The following is a 23437-nucleotide window of genomic DNA, read 5'->3' on the forward strand; positions in this document are numbered from 1 at the left end:
TGGGAAGAAAAAGCAAAACCAAAAACTTAATATTGATAAAGTCAGGTCTGGGAATCACATGTTTACCTTACACAAATAAATACTTTCTGAGCCAGAATATCTTGTAAAAATTCTCAGGAAAAATAATAACATTTTTTATGTGTACATTTTTCAAAATTAAAGGAGTAGCTAGAATATTTCATTGCAAAATGCAAAGCCATATGGACTTCATGCTTTATTCTAACTAATGGTCTTTTAACATAGAAGGTCATTTTCAACTTTTAAGAACAAACTTAAAAATATCATTTGCAATATAAATATGACAAACATAATTTCCCTAGGTCATCTGCAAGCTTTTCCATCAGAGGCACAGAAATCAAATTTCTTTTCTTTCTCTCTGAAATTCTTGAAGTGCCAAAACTTTTCAGCTATATTTAGATTGTCCAACTGTAGTTCTATCTGCTCTATGTTTTACAGCTCAACTTCTGGGTTAGAACCTCTATAGTTGCTGGCCTATCAATGACCTGTTACAACTCTGGGTCTTGTTGGTCCAGACTTTTTTTTTTTTTTTAATGGCATAGATATACAATATTCTCTGATTTTTAAGAGGCCAAGAAAGATACTCTCTTGAAGACTCTGAACATACTGTCCCATGAGCATATGCTATGATTTTTTTCCCTTGTAATTTTTCAAGCCAAACTGTGTTGTCTCCACCTAATGTTGCAAAAACATTGGGTGAAAGCCCAAAGTGATTCTAAGGCTCTGGTATGGTTCTGTGTAACCTGGCATCTTTCCTGGAAGTTAACTTTGTTAGGGAGCTATTTCAATAAACAAAGTGAGTAATAGAAAAGACACACGACCAGATGAAATGCACTACCTGCATTTTCTCTACAACCCTGTAAGGAACTGCTGCTGCTGCTGCTTCTACGTCACTTCAGTGGTGTCCGACTCTGTGAGACCCCATAGACGGCAGCCCACCAGGCTCCCCCGTCCCTGGGATTCTCCAGGTAGGAACACTGGAGTGTAAGGAACTGCTGCTGCTGCTGCTAAGTCACTTCAGTCGTGTCCGACTCTGTGCGACCCCATAGATGGCAGCCCACCAGGCTCCCCTGTCCCTGAGATTCACCAGGCAAGAACATTGGAGTGGGTTGCCATTTCCTTCTCCAATGCATAAAAGTGAAAAGTGAAAGTGAAGTCGCTCAGTCATGTCCGACTCTGCAACCCCATGGACTGCAGCCTACCAGGCTCCTCCGTCCGTGGGATTCTCCAGGCAAGAGTACTGCAGTGGGTTACCATTGCCTTCTCAAGTGTAAGGAACTAGTACTTGTTAATTAGAAGCTGACACCATGAAGTGGGGCTCTACAACCTATCCAAAGGCCTTTTATACTGGTTGGATTTTACTTTCAAATATATTATTTTTTTCTCATAGAAATCGGGTCATTGAATTTTATTTGTAGACATATTACTTGTATCAATTAGCTCCTACTTTGTAACAAACTAACCCAAAGTTTAGTGGCTTGAAATGATAATCATTGATTTGTTTACAATCAGGAATCTAGGCTGCTCTTAGATATCCTTGAACAGTAATATGACCACAAGTCCTCAGGAGAGTCAGTACATTGGGCAGCAAGAGTATTTTGGGATGCCAGGCACACACCCACTTGGCTATCCATAATTCAGCAATGCCTGCAGCAAGCTCAGGCTATGGTACAAGTTCTTTGACTCTAGAATCATATGACTCAGAAAATTCAATAAAAAATTACGGCATCATGCTTCTGTGGAGTTTGTGGCAGATTATAATAAAAGCCTCATAACAACAACCCAAGGGTTGTGGAAGAAGGCTTTGTCATCTTCAGTAAAGATATTCTCACCAACTAAAAGTAATTCCTGGCCTATTACTGGGTCAGAAAAAAGACTAAGCACCTGATCACAGGGCATCAAGTGGCGATTTGACTTTAGCTTCCAAAGATGAGCTGAGTATTGTAAAGTCCATTGATTAATAATCTCAGGCAACAATCCATGAAAGGAAACGCTACATTTAGAATCTGGTCCAATCAGGTCCATAGGGCCTAAGTAAATTAGATTAAAAATACATGGCTCAGAACCCCGTGATATCTGTCACTGCTGGCTAGTGCTACCCCCTCAGCTTGCACCTACGGCCTCATGGAGGTTCTTAAACGCCAGCTGATGAAGGATGAAAACACTCAAGCCTGATTCCTGAATAGAGCACTTCAGTACATTGTTGGACATCAAAAATACAGACTGCAGCTACACCGCAGCCCTGCCCTTGGGTGGCCCTGCAGGCCAGTGGTGAGGAGAAAGCTTCCCATGGGGAGAAATATAACAAGTGAACTTGTTTGGTTAACTCTGTAGAGAGCAGGGTAGCCTGAGGTAAGCACATAGACTGATTTATAGAAAGTAAAGAATGGTTTTGCTTGCCAGCCAGAGGCCTAACAGGAAACAGTCTGGAAGATTGAAGATAAAGAAGTCAGTGGACTTATGGGAGTGGGCACAGGCCGTGAAGATCACTGGTTTCAACTTAATGTCTTAACGTCTACCACAGAGTAAGTGTACCAGCTGACTTAATCAGTTGAAGTCCTCTAACTCCATCTTTCGATTTCCCTGGTGGTTCAGAGGATAAAGAATCTGCCTGCAATGCGGGGAATCTGGTTTTGTTCCCTGGGTTGGGAAGATCCCTTGAAGAAGGGAATGGCAACCCACTCCAGTATTCTTGCCTGGATAATCTCAGGGACAGAGGATCCTGAAGGGCTACGGTCCATGGGGTCTCAGAGTCGGACGTGACTGAGCAACTAACACCTTCACACAACCTCTGTCTGTAGCCACTTAGAGCTTGTATAATACACCCATGAATGGAGTGCCCATGGTAGCAAAGATTGAGACCCTGCACAGACCCCAACCTATGGCTCCCTCTCACCAAAGCTGACATGATGCCTATCACTGAGGATCGGATCAGGCTTCTAGCAGCAAAAGCACAACTGAACCCTTCAAAGAGACTACCCAGGCACCTGATAGCAAACCGACTAGATGAGAGCCCTTCCTTTGAAAGTGGATCCTTAAGATCCACTGTTCTTACTAAACAACATGCTATTCGGAAGCAATCAACCTAATAAAATAACAAATCTTAGTTAAGGTGGGAGCTTGGGGATAAGACCCTGCTTGGTTAGGGTGCTGTATTCTAAGATGCAGTACATACACATTGAATCAACATCTGATACATGATATAGTGTCCATAATAGTTAGAATGTATGAGTCTAAGGATCAAGAGATAGAAGCAGGAGCAGCTCCTGTAGAAACCCATTTGCAGCACTGATGCTTTTGACTTTTGCAACTTGGCTCGGCTAGATGAAAAATTCTTGTTCTTGGGATGGGGGATGAGTTTGTTTTTGGCAAGGAATAGTAATGGAATCACTGAACTTAAAGCTATAATCACCGCTGTTTAAGTAGGGCTACTCAAACAAGAGACCAACAGGCACACAAAATAGCTGCTATACTCATCAGGATAATTGGCCCTATTATGATGAGAAGGTGAAGTTGCTTCTGTACAATGGGAGTCGGAGAAATGATTCAGGAACTCAGGGAATTCATTGAGATGTATACTGGTGCTTCTCTGCCTGGTGAGAGCAGTGAACTGTCCACTGCAGCAACCAAAGCCTGGAAATGTCAAAAAATTAAGAGCTCAAATCTGTCAGGTCTCAAGGTGAGGAACACCTAGAATGAGTGGCAGGAGAGGAAGATGATGAACATCAAATATGGCCTCAGACACAGTAGTGGCAGAGGAATGTAACTTATTCTACAACAACTTTTCATTGGCTCTTGTTTACAGACTGAGGCCAGCCACCACCTTGGTTAACTTGAGGTCCAAGTCACTTCGAGTATTTTAAGAGGGAAATGGCATCACATGCTTCTTGCGTCCTGCCTCACATCCTCTTGGCTTTACCTGTGACACCAGCTGCAGCTGCTGTAAACAGTTCTGTGAGGGCTTCAAGTCCCTTTGTCCTGACTGCATCTTACCTCAAGCACATACCATGTATCTTTCCCTTTCTGCCACAGATATTCTCTAGGATATGGGGTAGGACCCTAAAAAGAGTCTTCTTGGTACACAGATATACGCCTTCAGTCTGAAAGTCAAAACAACTTAAAGATACTATTCCGTCCTAATCCACAGGTATGAAAAGCTGATGAACAAACGCACCATCCTGTTAATCCTTGGGTGAAAATTCTGACATATATTTTAGCCACTTTGACCAACTCAGTAATGTCCCTTGTAGTGCCTTTTCATCCTACTCTGTTTCACTCTTGCTTGTTTTGAATTCCGGCTTTCTGGGATTATCTCCTAAATAAACTAGTTGCAACTCAGTTCCTAATCTCTAATTTTGCTTTGATGGGGAGCCCAGCCTTAACCAGAGAGCATATATGGCAAAACTATTGGCTTAAAGAGAATTCCAGCTTCGTTTCCTATGAAAGGAATGGACCATTCCTCCACTGAGATACAGCTGTCACTGTCATAAAATTTAGCATAAACAAATACACCATCAAATGCCCTGCTATAAAATGTAACATCTAGCAATTATATACTAAAGGATTTAAGGCGACATCATTCATTACAGTATTGAGTGATTCTCCTGGTTGGATGGGAATTTAGTGTTAAGGAGCTATAAAAGCTGCCAAAGGCAAATGTTTTTGAAACAAACATTAGCAACTTATGACTACAACCTGGAGCATCCTGACCATAACTACTATTTCTCTATTATGGAACCATTAGAAACCAATATAGGTTGTATCCAAGATAATTAGGAAAATAATTTACTTACAATTTTATACTTATGGATGGAAGAGACTAGGGCATAATCATGATCATTTTTACTTTCTTTGTAAAGCTTTATTGTTCTTTTTCACAACCTATTCCTAAATAGAGACAGAGGAGGGGTAGGGAGTTTAGTAATCAATCTTCTCAGGGAAAATAAGCAATGTTCTTCCATGAGTGAAATTAAATATTTTGAGGAAGAAAACATTTTAAGTGGCAAAAGTAGGTATTATCAAGGGTAATATCAAGTATGCATTCACAGAGTGAGTGAAAATCTTAACCAAGAATTTAAAAATAAATTCCACAGTCTTACTTTAAAAATAGGCATTTACACGTTTTTATTTTTTTGGAAAGGATAATATGCATTTGATATTATGATTCTCCCAAGTTAGTGCAATGGCATTTTGTTACCTGACTTTTACTAAATTATAAGGTTGTTTAAAGATGTAGGCAAATATCTGGTAAAAATTGAGTATTAACTATTAAATATCATCCCTGAGAATTCAGGATTGAATTTCAACTTTCCTCCTTGGGTAATTTTAACTCATTATTTCCTATACTCTTCAAAGACTTGTGATTTATATAAATATCCACTTTATTGATCAGGAGTCTCATTGCATACAATGAGGCATTCTACAGTTATTAGAAACTTAGAACATACCCTGAAGTTGCAAAGATAATCTCATTGCTTCTGATTAAGAATGTGTTAATTCACTGTTGCTCAAGAACCATCAAAATTTCTTAAATTACATTGTAACTATATTATTTTTTATTTAAAAAGTGTAGCATGAGCTGAGTATTTGTCATTTAATTTGTAAATTCATGAAGAAAGATGACTTCATAAGTCTCTGAGTCATTAACAATTAATCAGGTTTATTCAATATAACAATCGAATGACTGGGAAGAAATGTTGAATTTTATGAAGCCCTACACATTTCTCTCTTTTGACGCTGTAAATTATGTTATTTCCAAAATCAAACTCAGTGAGTGGTAACTTAAAAAAAATTCATGTTTGGATCCAAAAGAGGGATTACAATATCTCACATACATTCTTATTTAAGCAATACAGTATATATTTAGATTCAATAAATCTTCCTAATATTTGACTACATATTTATTTTCTAACAGAAATGAGTGTTGATAAAATTCATCAGTCAATAACAGCCAAGAGTAACTTCCTTACATAAGTCATGGAAAATACACTTTCATGTTCAGGATGAAAATCACACAAGTATGTCATTGACTCCCCTGAACCCTCCATTCCATGACAGGACAGAGAAAGGACTGCCATCAGATGAATGGCGTGTGGGCCATGGTATTTCAGGTTTTTATTTTAATGATTCCATAAAGCGAGCCCTCCACTGAACGCCTCGCCAGAGCACCCAGCCAAATCAAATCAGCGAAGTTAGTGTTGAAACGCCAACTCGCCACCAGATGGCAGCAATGCTTTTATGAATAATGCAGCATTACGTGCACTCCATCTAAGGTTTTCTATGTTAATAATAGAACAATCCTTACTTTAGTAAAAGATTTGTTCATAATGAGGCCAGCCATTTTTTTTCATGTCACTAGTTATATTTTGTGGGATCTATTTTCTTTCAGAATTACAGCCCCCCAAAATATTTATTTTCTTACACATTAAACATTAAATTGCTGTCGAATTTCACTTGATGTTGTGGTAGAAATGCCTGTGGCTTGAAACAAATATTTTCTTTTCTGATGGACAAATAACATCTGTGGTTGTAAATGTTCTAGTGTAGCTGTCAAAAGAGAAGGGTTTCACATAATTTCCTGCCACCCTCATCAGTACAACCTACACATCAGAAGAGCGTACTTGAAACCACCCTTTGCATGATTTGATTTAAAATCTATCACAGATCTCAAATACCAGAAACTTGTATTCTACATGGTCATGGGTGTGAGAAAAACGAAGCATTGTTCAAATTCAAGTTTTTAAAAATCCCCCCAAATTATCAAGGTCTATATTACTTGGGAAAATAATCTTCAATGTCAGTGTTTCTTTCCCTTTTTGGGCTGTTTGCACCATTTGTTAATTTTCCCACTGTAAATTTTTTTGGTTTGCACATGTTCACCAAGGAAGTCAGACTTAGAATTTCTCCTAGTGCTGGAAATAAAATGTTAGGCAAACTGGTGGGATGAAGGCCAAGGATGAAGGCCAAGCTTTCTACTAAAAAAGAAATTCATCTAAACCTTCCTCAAAAGTGAATGCCCCTTCCTTGGTCAAATCACTGCGTAGCGTACTGATCTGTTATCTGAAAACAGTTTAAACAGCTTCCTTCCTGATTCCTCCCAGGCATCAGGCATTTGATTTCATCCTTTCACTTAGGTCATCTCTCAGCATCCTGTTTTGTTAAGATAAAAGAGCAGCCTCCTCTCTTCTTTAAATACCGAGAATCTTTAACTGTCCTGGAGTGTTCATAGCTTTGCTTTTGAATATTTGTTTTCTACTAAGTTTTTAGTAGCATATTTACCTCATATATTAAGAGACTGCATAGATTCTACAAGTGGCTTCTCCAGTTCTGTATGAACACTGGCATTTTCTTTTCATTTTTAACCTAGGTTATTTTTTGTCCTTGTGTATATTTCAAACCTTTGTTTATGGATGCTTGCTTTGTTATTTTCTTTTACTGCTTTGAATACTGCTCTGAGGTTTGAGAGTTCTGCTCACCATTGCCCAGATTTTTCTCCTGCTCAGTGGCTTATGGTATATAAATGCTGTGAATATATATTCTCTTGCCTTCAGATCCAGCCTCATTATCTTGTTTCTAAAAATTGAATGACATCAACTATTTATCTGCCAGTGATCTTACACTATCCAAAAGTACTCAATTTTATTTCACCCTGTGTCATCCTTATGGACAAGCTAAAAAATATGCTATCATCTACTGACCCCATCTATATTATGTGCCAACTTTAGGGATTAAATCCTTCCTTCTGGAAGAAGTCTGCTTACTATTAAAAAAAAAAAACACCATATTCATCATGAAATAAATATGGCTTCTCTCCTTGAAAATACAAAATAAAAACTTTGAAACAGATACAAAAAGGGAATCAGTTTGTTTGAACATGTTGTCTTGCTAGGATCAGTGTAATCTTTTGTACTTAACAAGGTGAAAATTACAAGTGGAAAAACAGTAACGCTTGATGATTCTGCTTTGATACCATGAAATCCCTCATTGGCAGTGGTGGCTTTTGCTCAGGTGGGTGTCATGAAGGTATGATTCCACGTGACTCACCTAGCCACACTCCGGTTCTGTGATCATGGGAAACTGCACTGTTAGCCCATGTAAGGCTCAGTGACCAACACACCAGTTGGACTAAAACATCAAGAAACAGAGCCAGTTTCATAAGAGGAGGGGATGTAAATCATGATGTCAACAAATGAAGAACAGCATGTTGCATTTAGCTTGGTGTCAAACTAAACTCTACAATTTATTCCAAATGGACAACTCTTATCTTTGAGCAGATGGAGCCAGCCCTTTAGGTAACACACACCTATCCTTTTGCTAAAACATTAGAAGTATAAGAAGCCACACTGACATTTTTTTTCTTTTTTTTTTTGAATTTTGATTAATTTTATTTTATTTTGGAACCTTAAAATCTTGGTTCTCTTGGTTAATTTGGGACTAAAAGTTACTAGTGTGGCTATTGTTGATCGTTACTCTCAACCGGTAGCATTCTACTCTGATGATAGTTTAAAAACAAATGAGAGTGTGATAGCATTGTACCCTCTGACAGTATACCAAAGAAGCTGTGCAAATGAGTCCATATCTTAGACTACCAAGCCTCATGGCATAACCAGTCAACATAAGCTTCCTATTATTTTCTTTGATGACACACTCACACTATTAGTATTTTAACTCTATACTTTAGATTATGCCTATTTTTTTCCCAGACATATTTATTATTTCTGAAAAGATGAATCAGAAAAAAAAAAAAAGACCGTGGTTCCCAAGTAACATGGGCTGAACAAACAGTTGTGTTTTTCATTTGAGGGATTTACTTGCCATCCATGGACTTGTTTCTATTTCTCTTTTCATCAGTCAGGTTGTTAACTTACTCTTTGAGTCTTACCTTGAGGTCTTGCAATCTTTATTTCCTGCCTCCAGACTCCTTTGCAGTGAAATTTATACACCCCTATATGCTAATATTCTTAAATCAAGTCCCCAATTATGAAAAATTATCTCATTGCATTCATCAAAATTTTTCTGCGCAATCCCACTGGTAAAAATGAAGTAGAAATCATAAAAATAATTCTCTCTTCCCCTCCAATCAGGGGAAAAAAAATATGTCCTGGTATCTCATCAGGAGAAAGAAAGATTTACTATTGTCTCTTATTTGGGGGCATAATTGCACTTGTTTCTAAGTTCCCTTTTGCAAGATGCTCTTAGTAACTTGGTAGAGGCTTTTTAGGCAAAATGCTTTTCTTACAGTGTTAACTGGGATATGACATTAATTAAACAACTTGCATTGATTAAATATAACATAAATTATTATATTTGTTTATAGACTAGGATACTAAAAATAATTTCAGTTTGAGAACATATATTCTTAGATAACGAATGAAGAGGTTTTCAGCGGTACATTTCACCTTCTCTTGGTTAAGTTCACAAGGCAGTACAAGGAATACATGTGGAGCAGAGACCCTGAATTGTATTTCATAGAGACCTACCTCTCCTACCCATATACTTCCCAAATCCACATGTGGAACTGTTCTCAAAGCACTATGAGATGATGTGGTTAGATGATGAATACAACCAAGTCTTATTTATATTAAAATCAATCATCTGAAGTTGCTTTCAAATACAGGACTGCTTCATTTTAACCTTAGCACAGACAGGAGGCAGGTGAGTTAAAGTTTATCTCTCATTTCTTTGGTGTGACAAGCTGTAAGCTGGAGGAGGGATCCTACCCTGGGTTCTACTTAAAGTCACAACTGCATCGCCAAAACTGGAACACACGTCCCTAGACTCCTGTGTTCTCTCCCCTGCACCTTCTGAATGATGGATGAATATCTAATAGGTAGATAAAATGATTGGGGACGAGCAAGAAAGGGAGAAAAAAAACAACTGTATGAGACATTAAGGCTGCTCTTACTCTGGTTTATTTTTAATGCCATGCCTTTTAAGATACTGTGAGTAATTCTCTAAAGTGAAACCAGCTTTACTCGAAATCTAATGCATATATGAATGTGAAGAATCATCCTTTTGCATTTAGTCTAACTACAAGCATTGAAAAATGAAAGAGAAAATTGGTAAAAGCTCAGATTTATTTTAAACCATCAGTTCTAACAGAAGGAAATGGATAAAAGCAAAATACCAGTAGTTTTCCTTTTGGCTTAAAATGACATTTTCCAAGATGTTATTAAATTATCTTTGCATTAATAAACTTAAGTAGTACTTAAAGATTTTAAGCTAAGACATATTCAGATCTGGAACAGCAATCAAATTATGTTTAAATGTAAAGCATATCCATGGACAATATTACATGAATATGTTGAATATACATTATAGCCAGAAGACTCCATCCAAAGTCACAAAAGAAATACAACTAATGATAAATCTATTCCGAGATTTACTTCTAGGGACAGAACCTGCTCCCTTGAGACATTTTTATACATTAAAAAAAGAATCTCAGATCCAAGAAATTTGGTCATGATTTTTGTTGAGGTAATAAACTGGTAGTGAGAACGGGGGTGGAAACAGACTTTCATCTTGAGTCATTTAATTTTTTCTGCCTTAAAAGCAGGCAATTGATAAAGTTTTAATTGGCCATAATTCTTTAAGAGTAAAAATACCTTATTTAAAACATGTAATGTGTAGATGAGCCTGTTGCATGTTTATGGGTGCATTTATTTTTAGTTTCATTCGAAAGGAAACTCAGAAAAACTGAGACCTAGTCACTTCTAGCTCCAAGAAAAGGTTTAATTATTTCAAATGAGTAATCACCTACTGCTGTAATGAAAAGGACCAAGAAAACAGATAGTATATTTCCTATTCTTTACTCATTTTAAAAAGTGACTGGATTTGACACTCAGAAATGATCTTGGAGTGCAGAGCCTATAATAGTGTATACACTTTCTTAAAAAAAAATATGACTGAATTTTGTGTTTTTATTAAAAATTCAATTTTAGCCTTAATAGTAACCATAGCATTGGTTAAAAGGTATATCCAGTCTTATGGTTTAGAAAAGCAGTATAGGATGTAGTCTCTACCTTTGTATATTCTTTGGGGAGGCAAAATTAATTTACATGACAGTATTAAAGACTATTCTAGTACTGAATCAAAAGGCATGGGATTAATTACAGTGCTTGGGACCACCATATATTTAAACAGGGGGCAGCTCCTTAGAGGTTGGGAATGTTTTAGAGGCGTATTATCTATTTATTTGAGAGCCATATCGTGAACTCCTTTGCCCCAGACTTTTAAAAACCTTTAGCTCAGAGAGCTTTATGTTCAAAAGAAGGAAGGAAATCTGAGTGAAAATTTTGCTTCTACTTTGAAACAAGAAGATATCAGAAGTTTAAAAATTACTTATTGTTATAAATTGTTTTGCAACCATTTTCTCAACTGAATGTCCTGTGAAAAAGCTTTGTAAATGCTTGATGTACCCGTGAGGAAGGAGAAGAAGGCGAAGAAGCACCGCTCATGTTACAGATGCTGCCTGACAACACTGCCATCCTTTCACATGGTTTTATTTAGTTATTACAACTCCCTCTCTGTAAATGACATTTAGGATTATTTAAGATTATGTTGTAATCCTTTTAATCCTCAGTGCTTTAAATTTCAGGCTAAATACCAAAGAGCAAACTAGCACTTAGCAGGAATGTTTAAAACATGTGATTTGAACATAAATCTCTTTATTCATTCTTTCTCTGATGAAGACCTAGTGTTGCTCTTAACTTAACTAAGAAAACTTGTACCACAGTTCATTTCAAATCATTCAGTTGCTAAATGCTTTGTGAAGCTACATCAGACTTGCGACAGTCCTTGACAATTATGCTAAACGAAGAATTGAACCAAAGTTAGCAGCAATGAACATTTACTACTTTAGCTCAGAATATGTGTGACCTTTTTTTTTTTCTAATAGATGCAATACGTCTTTCAGTGTTAGTGTGTGGGAAGAACAAGTATATGGGAAGAATCACTCTATTTCCTAATGTCAAGCTATTAGATGTGGGTTTACACATTGACATATATATCATATATGCATACACCTATATGCAATTATACTTTTAAAATACATTGTGATTTGTCTAGGTATGCTTTATAATAGAAGGTGTTAATAATTGAAAAAATATGTTATTTATTATTAAGGTCAATTAGGAAAAACTGTTCTATTATAAAATAGGCAAATGTTCTTGAACTCAGCCAGTGAGCATCATTCTGATTTACTAAGAGTAGCTGAATAAAAAATCTAATTAATTAATGCTGTCACAGTTATACTGTCATGTACCAATCAAATAAGAATGAATCTATATCAAGAGTTTTTAATAAGACTATGAAAAAATCTGACTTTTAATACAAAGAAGGAAATGAACAACTCAAATGTCCAAATGACATATACGAAGGAAACGGATGAAACCCTTCCATTCTTTGTGTCACAAATGTTTGCTTTTGAGTCTTTCAAGCATATCTTAGGCATGTGATTTTTTGTTTGCTTTCTTCTCCATTTTAAGTTCATCTTCTCTAGAGACATCGTAATTATGTGGCATATAATTGCTAATCCATCAACTTTTTCATGACAGATTTCAAATTTTAAATTATTTCTAATTTTGCTCTTCTTTGATTTTTCTTGAACCAAAAATCTCAATAGTCATTAGATATCTGTAATCTATAATTCATAGACTGAGATTGAACACCATGCCTTATTCAAACTTGGAATTCTAAAGCTATTTCTGATGTAGCACATCAGCTAAAGCTGTGATGGTCTTTTTCAGTCAGGAAGAAATGCTTCATTATTCTGTAGGTAATGAAACCCTTGTACACACACACTCACATACCCAACAATACCTTAGTACCATGTTTTTGAGCTATAATCATGTTTATTCTGATCATTTGAGAGTTATACCAGCTAATGTACCTAATCAAATATTGATGCAAGTCATCTAGGTTTAGCTCTCTGGCAAATCCTTTCTGATGTTTTTTCATTAACAACTATAAAAGCTATTTATATTGTTCCTCTCAAAAGACTTACTTTCATGTGTTGCCACTATGGATAGGAATTAGTAAATTTTACCTAAGCTTATGTGTTTAGGTGATGAAAAGATTTCAGCATGACAAGAAAACCACATGATTCATCCTAAAAAGAATGAAGCAGGAAATGAAATCTTAATCTTTCTTGAGTTTTATTATTTACAACATCCTTATCATTACTTCTTGTTTTTCTAAACTAAAGGGTACAAGATAAAAACTGGTAACCTAGATGTAAGGAAACTGAAGTCCCATGAGCTACTCAGGTACCTTACAAACAAAACTAGCTGGTAAGATTTTCACCTCTGGAAAGCTAATAAAATGAGAATAGTTTTAATATTTTTGGAAGTATCTACATTCAGAAATATGAAAAATGAGTAAAATATTATAACAGAGGTAGCTAGTGACACTCAGAAAAGGTTAGGATGATGCATAGTATCAATATAGGTGTTTTAAATATATATCTATACATATTACATTCATAGCTATGTAAAATTATACTCGAATATTTCTCTTCTATATTCACAGCCTGTACACATCATTCATATTTGAGTATCATCCTCATTTGTGATCTAATGTAACTATAAGGTTAACAGAAGAAACTGAAAAAGTCTTCCTTAATTCAACTCTGAGGGTTTGTTTCAATTATCCAGGAATTATATCAATATCAAATTTTAACATCTTTATTTTACAACATTGGTAATTAGGATGCTAAACTAACAACACATAATAAAACTAAACCCCTTAATTCACCTTATCCAGTTCAGAACTAGCCATACTAATTGTCCATGTTGTCATAGAGGCTATTATAACACCAAATTTTCTTATTTATAGCAGAATTAAAAAAACAAGAAATTAGGAGACACTGATCTACAATTCCTCACTTTAAAGCACAATTTAATTTTGCTTCTTGATTCTGTAAATTCACCTTCTAATCACTTTTGGTTGTTTGTCCCTTGATTTCTTGGCAAATATATTTAGTTTTCTATACTTTATTCCTTTTTTTTTTCTTCTTTCCTTCCTTTTTTCCTTCTCCCTATTTTTTGGGTTAAAACAAAAGCAAAAATTCTACCCTATAAAAATGAACACCTAAACAGAATTCAATTATAATCAGGAAAAATAAGTAATTCCATAATATGTTGAAAGTGCTTTTTTGTTTTTTTAATTACTATGAGTCCAAATTATTTGGCTAGACCTGATTAAGCATCTGGAAAATGCAAAAACAAACTGAAAATCAGCTTCTTCTTCTCAATGAGAGATCAGATAAGAAATGTCACCTATCTATTCTTCTATAAGACCCTATACATTAATTTTAGTGATGCATTTAAGAATAGAGTTGATATTTCTTTAAGGGCTAAAATGGTCTCAGAATATATTTAATACAATAATTATAATGATCTAGTTCCTACTAAATGATATAAATTCTAAAACAAACCTATAAAGTTCTGGGTTACTTTGGATATCTAAAAATAAATTAAATGTCATATAAATATAGAAAAAATACTAACTTCTATAATCTGAAGTTATTAATTGCCAAAGGAATTTTAGTAGAAGCATACATGAAATATTTCCTTTCTTTGAAGGATTTCATCCGGTTCTTTCCATTTCAAAGCAGCATGATTGAAATTATCAATCAGTTATTTTTTCAAAAAAAATAATTATATAATATGAAAACACTAATTTCTATAACTGTTCAGCTCTCTCCATCCCCCAAGTTACACTGGTAAATATAATTTATGACTGGAAGGCAGGAATGGCAGTGAATGCAAATAGTTTATCATAATTAGTGAATCTTAGTTTGTTTATATCTGAAAATCCTACACTAAATCTATGTAAGCCAAGCATTCTAAGTTTGAATCCCAAACAGCTATCAAATACACTGTTAAAGTCAATGACTTTTGGGTATATAATTAATTATCACACAATAAACATTTTGTGTTTAGATAGCAACCAGTCACCAGGGAAAAACAACAACCAAAATTTGACAGGAAGAAAGGCCGGTTTTTCACAATAACCTCCACACAACTAGTTCAAGCTCATGAAAACATCTTAACAAGGTAGTCTTGTTTTGATTACTCAAGAAAGCTAAGATTTAGAAAGAATAGGAACAATTTGAATGTATGTAACCTTCTTACCTGAAAGACATTCTTTCTGCTTGATTTTTCCTTGGCCCACTCAATATGTGCCCCATACAAATCCACACTTTCTGGTTTGTTCCCAGTTTTCTGTAAACAAAAATGCAATAAGAAGAAAAAGCACACAACACTGGTGATGCATGTCAGAAAAAATAAGTTATTGATTTAATAGCTATACATTAATGGCATAAAGGCTTTCTTCTTTCTCCTTTCCAGTTTCAAATAGATATTCCCACACTCATGTTCACTGCAGCATTATTTACAATAGCCAAGACATGGAAACGATGTGTCCATCAATCTATCAATGGATAAATGCATAAAGAAAATGTTTAGATATATGTATATAATATTGTTGCTTTGTTGTTTAGTGGCTAAGTCATATCTGACTCTTTTGTGATCCTGTGGACTAGAGCCTACCAGGCTCCTCTGTCCATGTGATTTCCCAGGCAAGAATACTGGAGTGGGTTGCCATCTCCTTCTCCAGGGGACCTTCCCCACCCAGAGATCAAACTCATGTTTGGCAGGTGGATTCATTACCACTAAGCCACCAGGGAAGCCCATATATAATATATAAATATATGCATATATATATATATATATGTAAGTCAGGTAAGGTAAGACAAATTCTTCTTGATCTCAGATATATGCAGAGTCTGAAAGTCTAACTCATAGAAACAGGGTGGTTACCATGCACTGGGGTAATGAGACTAAATCTGCTAAAGGGTACAAATTTTCAGTTATAAGATGAATAAGTTCTGGGGATCAAATATATAGCATGGTGACTATAAATTACTAAGAGTAGATCTTAATATTTATAACCACACATACACACACACAGAAAGTTAACTATGTGAGGTGAAAAATATTTTTAGTAGCTAATCTTAGTGTGGCAATAATTTCATAATGTACATGTATATCAAACCACTGTACAATACAACTTAAATTTACACAATATTATTTGTCAATTATATCTCAAGAAAGCTGAAAAAGGAAAAGATAATAAACTTAAAAGATCAATTGTATGGCTCTTAAAATCCACTTTTCTGGCTTTTAAGACTATACACATAAATACATATATTTGTATTTAGTCAATTTAATTTAGATCAAATAGATTATGACATGTGCTTCCTTTTATACAGTACAATGTGGGTGTTACTTAAATGCTGTTTTTACTTCAGTAATTTATAATAATCAATTAATGGGAATGTCCTCTATATTTGTCTCTTCATATTTTCATTTAGTTCAAGTACATCATACGTACATAACTTTAAATCTGCATAACTCTGAACATTAAAATAAAAACTTACCTGTCTGGAAAATTTCTTTACTGTTTTTAAAGAAAGTTATTTAAAGCCACATTTCAAAGATTCCAACTATTTTTATACGTTCTGAGCTGGAACTCCAGGTTTTCCTAGAGATTAAGTTCCATTTTCTCAAGCCATTTTCAATGGAATACTTTAAGTTTTTAGTATACAAAGCTTAAAATATTTTTATATAATTTTTAACAGTATGAACTTAAGGTTAAAGCATAAAATTATGGAACAATAGTAAAAAAACATTATAAGAAATCTATTCACAATTTTTGCCTCTTACCTACTATGTTCTATCAGTTTACAGTAAATATTTTTCAGAAGAAGCCAGAAATAAGTCGTTTTTAATGGTAAAATTTGAGATTTTCTTGATTTTTGGCAACTCAATAAAAATTTTTTGGAAACATTGTACAGGCCAAGCACAACTTTCCTTCAGGATAAATTCAGTTGGCAAAGCATCAGTTGACAGCGTATCTTTCTTTTATTATTTGGAGGTAATTCCATGGGAAACTAATCAAGATGAGCATGGCTCTAATGAATGCTTCAGATAGTGAAATACTTCTACTATTTTCCCATACTCCACAACCCAGGTGATCACTGCTGTGGAAAATCTTAAAGCATGATAATGATGTTTTGTGATTTATGACATAGAGAAATTAAGTGCAACCTGTTTCTACAGTTACTTGAATTATGGGACACTCAGAACCAATAGAAATAATCATCAATAAGCATATGTAAGAAAAAAGACTATCTTTCCCACATAATGCAATAAGGAAAAAAAATGAAAAGATTTTACATAAGAAGCACTTTTTATAGGCCAAACATTTTTCTATGTGTTTTATGGCTATTAATTTTTATTGCACCTGTATGAAGTAAGTACTATTATTATTATCATATTACAGGTAAGAAAATGTGTCAGAATGGTTTGGTAAGCTTTCCCAAGGTAACACACATAGGAAAGGAGGAGCCAGTATTTGAATGTTAGCAGTGCCCCTTCAGAGTCTGTTTTTAACTATCGTGTTGTCCTTGAAAATTGAATATACAGTGTGATCATATTCATGTTAAAACATGAAACATTTAGGGAAAAGAGAGGCTTTTCTCACTAGACTAGTACAGACATATTGATCTTGTTTCTGTCTTTCTCTGTTAAACTTGATCTTCCCACTGGGCTTTTACACCACCTGTTTACCTGGAATACCTCCCAATCTTCACATGGCCGACTCCTTCTCCAACAGATCCTAGCTAAATGTCACCTTGACAGAAGTCTTTTCTCTGACTGTCTTATATAAAATAGTGGCATTCCAATATTACTGATTACTCTCTACCTACTTATTTTAATTTCACCATAGATCTGTTCCTAGTTGAATTAATACACATAGTTTTATGCTGTCTGTTTTTCTCCCACTAGAATTTAATTCCCTGAGCTGGGAACTTGCTTGCCTTTTCCTCCACTATTTTTCCAATATATGGAACCATGTCTGGTAACTAACTGTTGTTCATTGAATATTTACTAAATTCATAAATGAAAACGCTGCTGCTGCTGCTAAGTCGCTTCAGTCGTGTTCGACGCTGTGTGACCCCAGAGATGGCAGCCCACCAGGCTCCCCCATCCCTGGGATTCTCCAGGCAAGAACACTGGAGTGGGTTGCCATTTCCTTCTCCAGTGCATGAAAGTGAAAAGTGAAAATGAAAGTGAAGTCGTGTCTGACTCCTTGTGGACCCCATGGACTGCAGCCCACCAGGCTCCTCCGTCTGTGGGATTTTCCAGGCAAGAGCACTGCAGTGGGGTGCCATCGCCTTCTCCAATACCAAAGTGCAATTAGGGTTTGTGCTTTGGAAGGAAGGTTTGGGCATTTGAAAATTTCTAATTTTATACCAGTTAGGGCTTATATTTGGTTTACTGGTTAAGCAGTCTTTGTTTTGTGAGTTTTTGCTTTGCTTGCTCTGTCCATTACTTTTAGTCACCTCCTAGTGCTCACTCATATGACTTTGACCCATATCTTATGTTCTTTATGAGCTCACTGCTTCACCTTTTCTCCCTGGTTAATAATCTTCATTCTGCCTTTTGCTTAACAAATCCTGCTTTCTGAGTCATTCTTACTCCCACCCTGTCATGCTTGGTTTTGAGGTTACTGAAATCTGCAGACCTTTGTGTGTTCTCCCAGTGTCATGCCCTGGATTTCACTTCCTTTCATGTCCATATCTGTGTCCTGATTCAGCAGGCACTTCAACCTGCCCCTCTCTCTCCATCATTTGATGATTCACTCCAGTCTCTCATCCACGTTTTCTTCTACAATCCCCTTCATATTCCTCAAATTTATAGAAATGACTTGACATTGCAAATAATGGCCATCTACTTAAGCTGGGCTTTTGACTCTTTGACACTTTCATCACTATCATTGTGATAAGGACATTTAACATACCCCGGAAATCATTGCCAAGACTAATGTTATGAATGCTTTGCAGTTCCTAGTCAGTTCCTATTTTTTGAATGGCACCTCTCTCCTAAAGCTTTACTTTTTTCAAGTTATCCCACCAAATGGCTTACTCATAATTCACAGAGGTCATAGAGCTCTTGTGCTAGAACATTCACCATTCTCCCCACTTTCGTAGTTAGTCTGTGCAATCAAAATGAACAAACAGAATATATTCTATATGTCTTCCCTCTGAAAGTTTTATATCAAATTCTTTATTTCCTTACAACAATCTTGTGAAGTTAACAACATGGCCTTTAATTGACATGTGAAGAAACTCAGGCAGAGAGTGGTTAACTTTATTGCATTAGCTCATACACTTAATAAGGGTCTCAGCTGAGACATGGATTCATTTTTATCTGACTCCAAATCCCAAGTCCTTGAACACTGCCTCCCTTCCATACCTATCCTTTTCTCCTACTAGCCCACCTAACATCCTTTTTAGGTCCAAAAATAAGAATTAACGCATTCTATTTCTTCCTTGTTTCCTCACTTCCCACTTTCACTTCTGGATTCCAGACTTCTTGAGCCGGGTCTATGACTTTCGTCCCCGTGTCTAATGCACTCCCATGTCTGAGCAAGACAGTGACACTATGAGCACCAAAAGCACGTGGGCTGCCAGTGCCGCACAGTGCACGGACAGCTCGTAAGGCACGTCCTGCTTTTCCTCAGGGCGAGAGACGCTCAGTCTTCATCCCAAGGGTTTTCCCCTATAGTTTTTATTTCCATCCAATCGCATCCCTTAGTTTCTCTCAAGTAGATTGTATCCTCTAACCTATAATCACACTGAGGTCACTTTTGCTTAAACACACACACACACACACACACACACACACACACACAAGAAAGCAAGCACTAAGCCACAACTTCACAGTTTCTCAATCTCACCCATTTCCTTCTATGATAACCAGGATTCTTCAGAGTTTCCTATAGTTATGTTCTCTGTTTGTTCTTGTTCCATCCTCTTCACAGTATCTTAACCATTAAGGTCAACAGAAACAGTCTGATGCTTTCTCACCTCTAAAGATTCCAGCTGAACTCTGTAATATGAAATGCTGCTGGCCCTTCTCCTTAAAACTCTTTGTCTCTCAAGCTAAGACACTTTCTCTCCTAATTCTTCACTTTTTATATGTTGCATTCTCTGTTTTTTTTTGTTTGTTTGTTTGTTTGCTTGTTTTTTTTTTTCACTGACTTCACTTCCTCATCCCATTTCTTGGTGGTGGTGGTGGTTTAGTTTTTAAGTCATGTCTGACTCTTGGGATCCCATTGAATGTAGCCTGCCAGGCTCCTCTGCCCATAGGGTTTCCCAGGCAAGAACACTGGAGTGGGCTGCCATGTTCTTCTCCAGGGGACCTTCCCGACCCAGGGACTGAACTTGGGTCTTCACATTGCCGTTGGTTTTCTGTGTTGCAGGTGGACTCTTTACCAACTGAAACACCAGGGAAACCCATTTCTCAAATGTTAGTAATCCTTGGTTTATGGCTCTAGACCTTTATTATTTCTCATAGCTTACAAGCATCCTTCGGGTTTTGCTCTTGCCTATGATCTAACCCATCACTTATAAACATGCTAACTTCCCGTTGGTTTCTTGTCCCCAGAACTCTATTTTCTATCATTAGGATGTAGCACAGACAACTCTGTGAAATCACTGTCTTCTCAGAGTTGCCCCCCTTTCTCTATTGCTCATCTTGCCTAATCATTTTCTTAACCTCCTTTACTTTCCTTGTTTTCTTAATTCTCTACTTTACATCAACAGCCACAAATTCCAAAACCAGGTCACAGTCTAGTTTGAGTTCTTATTTTCTCCCATCTGAATTCCTCTCCATGCTGTTTCTTCTGATCACAGGAAAAAAACATTTCAATTCATTCTCTGTGTTTTGAATTTTTTTTCCTAAGATATAAATCTCAAAAATATTTCTTCTAGAAAATTTTTTATCTACAGAATAATGTACAAATACCTTCAGTTGAGTTCAGTTCAGTCTCTCAGTCATGTCCAACTCTTTGCGACTCCATGAATCGCAGCACGCCAGGCATCCCTGTCCATCACCAACTCCCAGAGTTCACTCAGACTCACGTCCATTGAGTCAGGGATGCCATCCAGCCATCTCATCCTCTGTCGTCCCCTTCTCCTCCAGCCCCCAATCCCTCCCAGCATCAGAGTCTTTTCCAATGAGTCAACTCTTCGCATGAGGACCGTAGCAGAGTATATATGCTTCTTTTCATTATCCTCCAAACACCTTCTCAATTCCATTCATCCGTCTTTCTTCTCTATGCCAGCATTGCTGAAGTCTAGGCAGTTTCCAAAATGCAGCATGCTTTCGTGACTCTCTACACGGGGATCTGAGTGTATATGCACCCCTGTTCACCTGGAACACATTTATTTCTCTCTTCAACCACTTTCCTTGCCTGCCATCTGCCATAATCTTGCTCCATTTCATGACATAACTCCAAAATAACCTACATGAGGCTCTCCTTCACCTCTGTAGGCACAGTCACTCACTCCTCACCATTTTCCCTACTCTGAAACACACTTTTTTGGACATATCCACATATTACAACCACTTTCTGACCTGTCTCTTTCCTCCAGTTCCCAAACAAGTTGGATTTGTCTTATAAATCTTTGTTTTCCTAAAATCTAGCAAAGTGGCCCCAAATAAGCCCAAAACAGAAATCTGTTAACTGCTCAATCAATTTACAAACTGGAAACCTGCAACAGAAAATTTCCAGATTCATTCCAATATATTAATAAATAAAATTAAAAATACACCTCAGAATTTTAGTTTATAAAATGAGAAATACTTGACATAAAAATACAATCGTCTCATTTATACTGACCTTTAATAGGAGCTAATATTATAGCAAAATTGAAGCAAATGATAGAGATTTGGGCTAAATTTTAAAGTATGCCAGAAAAAGCTAAAGAGATTTTGGTAAAAGCCTAGCAAATAAAAATATCCACGTCAAGAAAAGAAAACTACGTAAATGAAGGGCTATATAAGAATGATCCTAATCAATCATTCATTTTTACAAATTTAAAGCGAAAAGACCTAGGCTTGGAGAACAATTTTAGGGACTAGGCTTTATTAGAGGGGGAAATTATCAGCATTGTTAAATATTGGAATAAGTTGTTCAAAAAAGTTGCAGAATTTATTTGGAAGACAATCAAGATTTTATTCAAGAAGTCTGAAATTAAAGAATCCTTTAATAGAAAACATTTCTGATTCTACAGCTATAAAACACATGAAAAAGTCTGCTAAACTACATGATGCCAACGTATTACATTGTACGTCATTATAAAAACATACTTTTAAAAATTGACTAAATATAAATTTAAGTCTACATAGATTTATTCTGGGTAAACTTAAAATATAAATGACTGATTTTTAAAATATTTAAATAGAAGTATTTAAAAGTTACTTCTTCTAGACAATAAAACATAAAAAAGCTCTTTGCTGGAAAAGGCAAAGTTATTAAAAATTGACCTTAGGTTTTGTCCACTTCTGATTTTTATTATTTCTTAGTCCATCTTTACCATTTACCAATAATAGTGGACAGCATATTCTCTCCATAATATATTTTTCCCTGACTTAAACACTTGGGATTAAGTTCCCATTTTTCTTTATGAGATATTTGAGGGCTTTTAATGTATATTAAAGAAATATCAAAGGCCAGATGCTCTTTTGCTTGATGGCATTTTCCATGATGAAGACTGGGCATGTGTGTGGGCAACAAATCATGGGGCCACTCATTCTCATACCCTTATTACTAGACGTGGTTGAAAAAAAAGACAAGGCTCAGATTTTATGAAACAGGTTATTAGCTACCATTTTTTATTTTGGATTAATTGCTGTTCCAGAATATAGACTCAGATTGTCCTTATCAGTTTGAAACATGAAACACCAAATCTGTTTAAAGGAATTAAGTTCTATCACATAACTGGTTTTGTTTCTGGAAAATCAATCATGCAGGAGGATAAAACTCACTTATAAATTCTCATTTTGGCAACATGATTTAGGAAAGAGTGCTGAATGGATACCTGATCTTATTAATGTCTAAAGTATGGCTGCTGTCAACATAGAAGTGGATACTTTGATTGTAAGATGTGAGTTTTATGTATATGAATATAAATGGTGTTAATAATAGCTGAAATTGTTTCTCCAGTGAAATTTCTTCAGTACAAGACCAAATCAAACCAGATTTTGAGAAAAGCAAAGCCTTGTTAGTGATCTGGAGCACTAGAATGTTATACATTTGTTTACTTTGTTTGTTGAGGAGAAAGTATTCTCTCCTTTCAAGAAGAACTTATTGTATTTATCCTGAATCAAAACCTTGCAAGAATAAATATAAAAGCTTCCATGTTTGTTGCATGCTTATATTGCCTTACATTTATATTACATAAAAACTATTTAATGCTGCAATGTGAGTAGTTTGGGCATATTTTTGATGCCTCAAGCAGCCCCTCAGATTCCCTCCTTAGACTCTCATTCACTCAGTTGGCCTC

General features: G+C 35.9%; 1 protein-coding gene across 8 annotated transcripts in view; it reads right to left on the reverse strand.

Annotated features, from left to right (window-relative positions):
• Positions 1-23437, reverse strand: part of ARHGAP15 (Rho GTPase activating protein 15) — a 706829-nt gene that overhangs the window by 538358 nt on the left and 145034 nt on the right. For all 8 annotated transcript variants that reach the window (XR_011254561.1, XM_069577672.1, XM_069577677.1 and 5 more), the window contains one exon: positions 15153-15242. Coding sequence is in view for 7 of the 8 variants with exons in the window: in XM_069577672.1 (XP_069433773.1) it covers positions 15153-15242 (90 nt within the window). In the remaining variant the exon portion in view is untranslated. The remainder of the gene's footprint in view (positions 1-15152; positions 15243-23437) is intronic.

Source organism: Ovis canadensis, chromosome 2 (assembly GCF_042477335.2).
Source record: "Ovis canadensis isolate MfBH-ARS-UI-01 breed Bighorn chromosome 2, ARS-UI_OviCan_v2, whole genome shotgun sequence".
NCBI classification, from domain to species: domain Eukaryota; kingdom Metazoa; phylum Chordata; class Mammalia; order Artiodactyla; family Bovidae; genus Ovis; species Ovis canadensis.